The sequence below is a fragment of the Pinus tabuliformis genome, chromosome 3_1 (assembly GCF_031772625.1).
Source record: "Pinus tabuliformis cultivar Carrire ecotype Pingquan chromosome 3_1, CPIR1, whole genome shotgun sequence".
NCBI lineage: Eukaryota > Viridiplantae > Streptophyta > Pinopsida > Pinales > Pinaceae > Pinus > Pinus tabuliformis.
This window is the reverse complement of record NC_142301.1, coordinates 141,922,788-141,931,410: the sequence shown is the minus strand read 5'-3', so window position 1 is coordinate 141,931,410 and position 8,623 is coordinate 141,922,788. Positions and strand designations below refer to the sequence as shown.

Genomic DNA, 8,623 nt, shown 5'->3' with positions numbered 1-8,623 from the left:
AAACTCGATCACAAAGATTCAACCATTCAATACATTATATGATCCTTTTCTTTATTATTGATCCCTATATATACTATTACATGATGGATTACATTGTTACATTACCATGGACCTGATACCATGGTTTACAAAATACAAGGGACTATGGTCCAAAACCATAAATTTTTACAATATTTATGCATTTTACAAAAAGGAAGGTGCTTCGCCGTGAAGCCCCTATGCTGTGTGGTGACTTTGCTGCACGGTTGTCATTGTCATTCACTGCTATGCTACGTGGTCCATTTCACACTTTGTGTTGCGCGCTTTATCCCCAGAATTCGGCTTCCTTGCCCAAAATCTAGCCAAGTTGGGTTGCGCCCAACATTATGTAATAGAAACATCATAAACATGTTCTTGTGGATTAGTAGATTGTTTTTCTTCTTCCTACTCTACTTCGACTATTGGTTCTTGTGTAATAGCAATGTCATCAACAGGTTCTTGTGGAATACAAGGTTGAAATTCTTTGTCTTGTTGCCCCACTTGTACTCCAACTGAAACAGTAATAGTCTCCATGATTTTAGCCTCCTTAAGGATTTCCTAGTAGCCCTTACAAAGTTTTTCTAATATAGTAGATGATTCCATTTCTACAACCTCTCCCAACATATCCAATCTAATTCCATTCTTAAAATTAGCTGCCTAAATTCTGGCGAGAGTTTGAAATCAGCTGCCTAAATTCCTCCATAAGATTTGAATCAGAAATGGTATATCTATCTCTAGCTACCATGTTTTCAAGGGTCTAAATTTCACTTTGAATACCAATAGGGATGACCGATTGAAAACTCTCAACAACCTTTTGGGCTTGCTGTTGGACTCAATTTCAGCCCCAGGGACCTCTATTGTCCCCCCTCCATCTTCTACTCCTCATGTGTTGGTGTTGCATGAAGGCTGGATACCCAGGGTTTGCGCTGGTATAACCAAGGAATGACAAGCAAAGGGTATGCATGTGTTCAACCACTAGCCTGACTTGAAGGAAAAAACTTCACAAAGAACCAACATGACTTGTACTAGGGGTAAAACATTAGACCGGGATAGATAGGTAGAATTCACACAGAACCAAACCACCATAGCTAATAAATCACCCCAACACATGTAGCTAAACTTTGGATAACCACAGTAGACCCAGGTATATGTATTAAGCTAAACCACAACAAAAGTTACGATGCCATAACTAGAAGTAAAGATCCAACTACGAAACCCAACATTGTAAAGTAATGCGATTATGAGATAAAGATACTTGAGAGGTTTTAGAGTTACCCGGGGAGAACAAAGCTCCAAACTTTGTGTGCAAAGATGAAATACTACTGTCTGAAGATTGAGATTGTTAGTGCTAGGCTGACACATGCACTTTGCTACGAGTTCTTGTTTTAGGCTTCTAACTCTCTCCTGATTGCAAAACCTCTCTAGTCCACAATGTAAGTTGTTGTGTCACCGGTGTACTAGCCATAAGCGCCAAATTCATAAAATAAATAAACGATTACTTATGAGGAGGGTTAACTAATTCCATTTAACCTTGCATCTTTTATTTTTAGCATATAATCATCTCAACTCGAGATCTGTTAATCATCATGGAGATAAAAAGATGAAGTTTAACCTTCCCTATGTGAAGGTTGTGTTTCCATCATTGAGTAAATATGATCCCCTCGACATTATTCTATCCTCGACATTATTGCCTCTCGAGCCTCATTGACTCCCCAACATCGTTATCTCATCAACGCCATAGTCTCTCAATCACTATTTAATAATTATATTAATAATACATGTTATATTATATAACATATACCTTATAAAGTAACATGTGTTGTATTCACAACCATATAAAATGACACATTATCTCAATGATAGTTGAGGACCTTGTGGCTTGCACCAAAGATGTGAAGCTTACCCATCATAAGCAATGTGAAGCGAAGAGTTCAACCACATTGGTCTAGTGGAGAAGTCACACATGCAGAGGAGCCCACCCATAATAAAAGTAAAGGATGCATAAATAGTTTATGAGGTTGGAAGATGAAAACCATAACAATAAAATCTCAAAACCCAATAGATGAAGTTTCTTGAAAGAGAGAATTCAAGTTATCTAACAATAAAACTTTTAAATGGAATTTTTTCAATAAGTGAATAAGGTTTGTGTGGCAATTCTCTAAAACTTACGTTGGTTGAAATTGCTTTAAGATTGAATTTTTTTTACGTTGAAATTGCTTTAAGATTAATTTTTTGTTTTGCCCACATATTAAAATTTATAAAATTATAACATTAGACTTATACTATGAAAGATGAAAATTGTTACAAATTATAATAATAATATCCCAAAATCCGTTAATAAAGTTTTTTGAAAGAGAAAATTAAAATAGTATAACAATAAAATAAAAAAAATGGTAACTGAAGCTTCTAGAAGGAGAAAAATGGGTTTATGGGTTTACGGAACAAATAAAAACTGATGGATAAAGTTTCCCAAAGAAAATAAAAAATACCCATGACAGATTGGTTTACGGGCAATTCGTTGAAAAACCAACCCCTCTTTTTTACTCATTCCAAGGGAGAAGTTAAGTTGAAAGTATTTCTACGACTATAAAATATGGTCAAGGGAAGGGAATTCAAGTGTGAAACAACTATTTTGAACATTCCCCCTCTCGTGCTTCTTGGCCTGCATTACTCGTCTACAGTTTCCATCGCTCTCGGCCCAATTTCGTAACTTAACTCCCTCTCTGCGTTCGATCGCTCTCGGCCCAATTTCGTAAGTTAACTCCCTCTCTGCGTTCTGTGTGTGAGAGTGTCAATATGGGCGAGGGAGCAGCGATCGGAATCGATCTGGGGACGACGTACTCGTGTGTGGGAGTGTGGCAGCACGACAGGGTGGAAATCATCGCCAATGATCAGGGGAATCGAACCACTCCCTCCTATGTCGCTTTTACTGATACAGAGCGTCTCATCGGAGATGCTGCCAAGAACCAGGTCGCCATGAACCCTATCAACACTGTTTTCGGTTAGTAATCTCTATCACTCTTTTGAGGGAGTTTATTCCACTGCTTATTTCTGTATATGTGATTCCGTTGTTGTATATTAATTCCCCTTTCATTCTCGAATATGAACCGGGATGGACGTAATTCAGCTTATAGTTTTTTTAATGTGATTGATATGAAGGCTCGAATTTGCATCTGTAAGTGTGAGAATAATGCAGAAATGATTAGTTATGATGCAGTTGAAATAGAAGTAGTTATGAGCAGTTGAACAGGAATTGGTTGTGAGTAGTTAGGAATTAGTTTGGGTTTTAACCTATATAAGTGTGATGTAATTGAAGAGAGTGATGAATAAAGTTAGTGAGTTTTATATTTTAAGTTGGTATCAGAGCCAGACGGGCTCAGGAGTGAGGAGCAGAGGCAAGGATCGAATCATATTAGAGAAGAAGCCGTCTTGAAGCCGTCTTGCTGTCTGTTGCAGTGGAGAGCTGTGAGAAGCCGTGAATAAAAGCCGTGAGGTGCTGTGTGTGAAGGAGGCTGGAATTGCTGCGTGCGAAGGAGCCTGTGCGTGTGAAGGAGCCACTAGGCTGCCGCTGTTTTCTGAATACAGAGCCTGCCTGAGGATACGCCTGGCTGGTGGAAGATCCGGTAATAGTAACAGCAATATTTCAATTACGTTTTGTTTGAGCGTGGATTCGCACAGACCGAGACTGTCGAATCGCTTGATTATCAACTCATTCTGCTGAGCATCACGGCCACTAATGACCAAATAATTTTCACTGCTGATAAACCAATTAAATTTCTCAAACCAATGGACCTTTCGAATATGTGAGATTGCTGCAACTGTTTTAGCCTGTGACAGTTGCTGTTGCGTCTTTTTCTCCGCAGCTTTAAAAGCCTTTGCATGTGCCGCTATTGTCTTTTCCTGTTTGCTTGCTTGCCGGAGAGAGAGAGAGAGCGCGTGGTAAAAGATTCCGGGGCGAGTTTTGGAATGCGCGCAGCGGTCGTGGCGTTTGAGGGAAATAAAAAGATCGTCCATTATATTTATACCCGCCTTGAAATTGGGGAGGTTTATCGGATAAGTTTTCTGAATTCTTGGCATTCCGGAGAAAGCAGTTAGGTTTTTAGGGGTCCGCCTGTACTCACTTCTCCTCATTCTCATCGGATTGGGCTTCGGCGGCGAAGAAAGCGAAGGGTATCGGAACTTTTGACATTGATTAGGAAGCGAAGCTATTGTGGCGGAGAAGAAGTGTGCAGCAGAGCAGAACCTGTTGCTGCGTGGACTGTAGATCTGTTGAGATCATTGCTGATCTTGTCCAGAACCGGCCAGAGGGCGTCGCTGTTGTGCGTTTGCGTATGTGCTGCCAAGACCCCTGTCAAGGACTCGGGTAGCAGTTGCTGTTGTGAGAACCGGTGTGTCCAGAAGAAGACGGAGACTTCCTGCGTGTGTTTCTTTGATTTTCTTGAAACCTTGCTGCCAGAACTTTGCTGGTGTGTTTTGCAAGCTTCCACCGTTTCTATTACCGTGGTCATATTCTTTTTCAGTCGGCCCGGTTTTCTTTGCAGAGAGAGGCTGTAGAAAAGGCGTTTTGTTTGAAGTGTGATAAAGCTAACTGATATGTCTATTTTTTTAGACTTTTTTGACGATGATCCTTTTAATGATCATTTTCTCATGAACCCGTTTGGGATTAGCAGTGTTTTTGAGTCCATTGACAAAGAGTTTCATGTTGTTGAAGATCATGTCCCTGAAGAAATCACTCATGTTGTTGAGGATCACGCTGTTGAAGAAATCACTGAGATTAAAGCTGTTGAAGAAATCACTGAGATTAAAACTTGCCCGGTTGTTAGAAGTTTTATTGGATCTACTTTCAAAGATCACTGCATTTTGGTGACTCCTTCGTTGGTTTCCCATGGAAAGTGGGGAGAACATGAATTAAATTACCTCGTTCGAGATCTTGCATTGCCTCTCAATCCAAGAGAGGTTGTTGACGTTAAGTATGTAAGCAAGGAGCAAAGGAATTTCATCAGGAAATCCAAAAAGGTGAAGATGAAACTGCACCAGCAATGGAAAAGGAACAAGCATGGACCTTTTAATAAGAAGACAAAAATGAAATGTTTTGTTGTAAGCCTAGCTGAGACTTAGACCAGCAGGCAAGTTAAAGTTTAAGTCGTGTTTAAGTCGTCATCATTAAGAATATATAGTTTGTTATATAGTTGGAATTAAGGGGGAGTGGTAGAAAGGTATTAATTCCAACTACCCTCTGTTAATGCAGTAGTTAGAGCAATCTAGAGAATACAGCAGATGTTCAAAGTACAAGTTCTAGAAGTCAGTTAGGTATGGTAGAAAATCCATTTCTCCATTAAGGGAGGATGTGAGAATAATGCAGAAATGATTAGTTATGAAGCAGTTGAAATAGAAGTAGTTATGAGCAGTTGAACAGGAATTGGTTGTGAGTAGTTAGGAATTAGTTTGGGTTTTAACCTATATAAGTGTGATGTAATTGAAGAGAGTGATGAATAAAGTTAGTGAGTTTTATATTTTAAGTGTAAGATTCTTTTGTTTGTGTAGAATTTGCGTTTGTGTTCAATCTAAATCAGTTCTCTATGTTATGGCAGATGCAAAGCGGTTGATTGGTAGGAGGTTCTCTGATCCCTCCGTTGTGAGCGATGCGAGATTATGGCCTTTCAAGGTCATTTCAGGGGTTGGCGATAAGCCCAGCATCGTTGTAACATACAAAGGGGAGGAGAAGCATTTTGCAGCCGAAGAGATCTCTTCCATGGTTTTAACTAAGATGAAGGAGATTGCAGAAGCTTATCTTGGGACCACTGTTAAGAATGTTGTGGTCACTATTCCTGCATACTTCAATGATTCTCAAAGGCAGGCAACCAAGGACGCAGGGGCAATCTCCGGTTTGAATGTTATGAGAATCATCAATGAGCCCACTGCTGCTGCTATTGCCTATGGGCTTGACAAGAAGGCTAGCAGTTCTAGCGAGAAGAATGTTCTTATCTTTGATTTGGGTGGAGGTACTTTTGATGTGTCTCTGCTCACAATTGAAGAGGGTATTTTTGAAGTGAAGGCTACTGCTGGTGATACACATTTGGGTGGTGAAGATTTTGATAATAGATTGGTGAACCACTTTGTACAAGAGTTTAAGAGAAAACATAAGAAGGACATTAGTGGTAATGCCAGAGCCCTCAGGAGACTCAGAACTTCCTGTGAGAGAGCTAAGAGAACCCTTTCATCAACTGCCCAGACCGCCATTGAGATTGATTCCCTATATGAAGGTATTGACTTCTATACCACTATTACTAGGGCTAGATTTGAAGAGATGAACATGGATTTGTTCAGGAAGTGCATGGAGCCTGTTGAGAAATGCCTGCGGGATGCGAAGATGGACAAACGCTCAATCCATGATGTGGTTCTTGTTGGTGGGTCTACCAGGATCCCTAAGGTTCAGTCCTTGTTGCAGGACCTCTTCAATGGCAAGGAGCTTTGCAAGAGCATTAACCCTGATGAGGCTGTTGCATACGGAGCTGCAGTGCAAGCTGCTATTTTGAGTGGAGAGGGCAGTGAGAAAGTGCAAGATCTGTTGCTTCTAGATGTTACTCCCCTTTCATTAGGGCTAGAAACTGCAGGTGGGGTTATGACAGTTCTCGTCTCTAGGAATACTACCATCCCCACAAAGAAGGAGCAAGTCTTTTCTACTTACTCAGACAACCAGCCTGGTGTGTTGATTCAAGTGTATGAGGGTGAGCGAACTCGAACCAGGGACAATAACTTGTTGGGTAAATTTGAACTTTCTGGTATTCCCCCTGCTCCCAGAGGAGTTCCCCAGATCACTGTGTGCTTTGATATTGATGCCAATGGTATTCTAAACGTCTCTGCTGAGGACAAAACCACTGGTCACAAAAACAAAATCACCATTACAAATGACAAGGGTAGATTGAGTAAGGAGGAGATTGAGAAGATGGTTCGTGATTCTGAGACATACAAGGCTGAAGATGAAGAGCACAAGAAGAAGTTAGAGGCCAAGAACTCTTTGGAGAACTATGCTTACAGCGTAAGGAATACCATTGGAGATGATAAGATTGCGGCAAAGTTAGATCCATCTGATAAAAAGAAGATTGACGATGCCCTTGAACAGACTATCCAGTGGCTGGATAACAACCAGATTGCAGATGCTGACGAGTTCGATGACAAGATGAAGGAGCTGGAGAACACCTGCAATCCTATCATTGCTAAGATGTACCAAGGCGCTGGTGCTGATATACCTGGTGGAGCCTATGGAGCTGCTGGCTCTCCTGAACAGGGTTATTCTGCTGCTACAGGCTCGGGGCCTAAAATTGAGGAAGTTGATTAAATATTTTTTATTTTTATTTTTTTTTAACCGTGTTAGAAGATGATACAACATCATTACAAATCAGGATTTAGAAGGTGGATTGTCTCTCAATTTTAGAGATGAGAATTGAATGCTGTTGTTTTGAGCAGTAAGGAAATGAGGATTTGTGTTCAGCAATAAGGAAATGAGGATTTGTGTTCAGCAATAAGGAAATGAGGATTTGTGTTGGATATTCTATTTCCTGGTTATTTTGTTGGAATACTGGAGAGCTGTTTAATTTAGTCGAAATTTTTACATTTCTTTATTGGTTTTGTATTGGTGTTTTTGGTTCTTACAAATTAAGATTTAGAAGTGGAATGGTAGGGTTTGCCTTGAAATATTTTATATCTATTTCACTTTTATTAAGATTTAGAAGTGGAATGGTATGCCTTGAAATATTTTATATCTATTTCACTTTTATTAAGATTTAGAAGTGGAATGGTATGGTTTGCCTTGAATATCTATTTCACTTTAATTATGGTGGAATAATGAGGATTTGTATTGTGTGCCTTTAAACATTTTACATCTATTTCACTTTCATTAGGGTGGAATAATGAGGATTTAGAAGGTAGATTGTCTATTAATTTTAGGTATGAAAATTGAATGTTGTTGTTTTGACTTGTAAGGAAAAGAGAATTTGTGTTGGATATTTGATTTTCATTTTGTTGGAATACTCGAGAGCTGTTTTTTTTCTCAATATTCTTTTATTGGTTTATTGGTTTTGTATTGTTTTTTTTGTAACTGATATTACATGGTAAAAGTTAAGTTACCCTATAATATTTTTGTAGTAAAAGTGTATGCGTAATTGGTTCTCTTCTTTATGCTTTCATTGTAAGTTTTACTGATATAATTCAAGTTAAATTTAATAGTTTGTTAGAATGGATAAGATGTTTAGATGTTTGAGTTATGAAAGCAATTGAATTCTGATTTAGGTTCTTTATACTCCTTGTTGTAAGTTTTACTGATATAATTTAAGTTAAATTTAATAGTTTGTTAGAATGGATAAGATGTTTAGATGTTTGAGTTATGAAAACAATTGAATTCTGATTTAGGTTCTTTATACTCCTTGTTGTAAGTTTTACTGATATAATTTAAATTTAATAGTTTGTTAGAATGGATAAGATGTTTAGATGTTTGAGTTATGAAAGCAATTGAATTCTGATTTAAGTTCTCTATAGTCCTTGCGAGGAATTGCATGGTATAATACATGAAATTTTGAGGTTTAAATTTCCAAGTATCATGGTACAA

General features: G+C 38.7%; 1 protein-coding gene across 1 annotated transcript; it reads left to right on the top strand.

Moving 5' to 3' along the window:
* The first annotated feature begins 2,734 nt into the window (after positions 1-2,734).
* Positions 2,735-7,357, top strand: LOC149186196 (heat shock cognate 70 kDa protein-like). Its single transcript, XM_089412584.1, has 2 exons — positions 2,735-3,019; positions 5,610-7,357. Exons 1-2 carry the CDS (start codon positions 2,815-2,817, stop codon positions 7,355-7,357), a joined length of 1,953 nt encoding a protein of 650 aa, XP_089268710.1. The 5' UTR covers positions 2,735-2,814.
* Positions 7,358-8,623: the final 1,266 nt, after the last annotated feature.

Excerpts from the sequence above, each read along its gene's own strand:
- LOC149186196 (XM_089412584.1), top strand. The coding sequence starts at position 2,815 with ATGGGCGAGGGAGCAGCGATCGGAATCGATCTGGGGACGACGTACTCG. Across the intron at positions 3,020-5,609 it reads CCCTATCAACACTGTTTTCG|ATGCAAAGCGGTTGATTGGT; the intron begins GTTAGTAATCTC and ends ATGTTATGGCAG.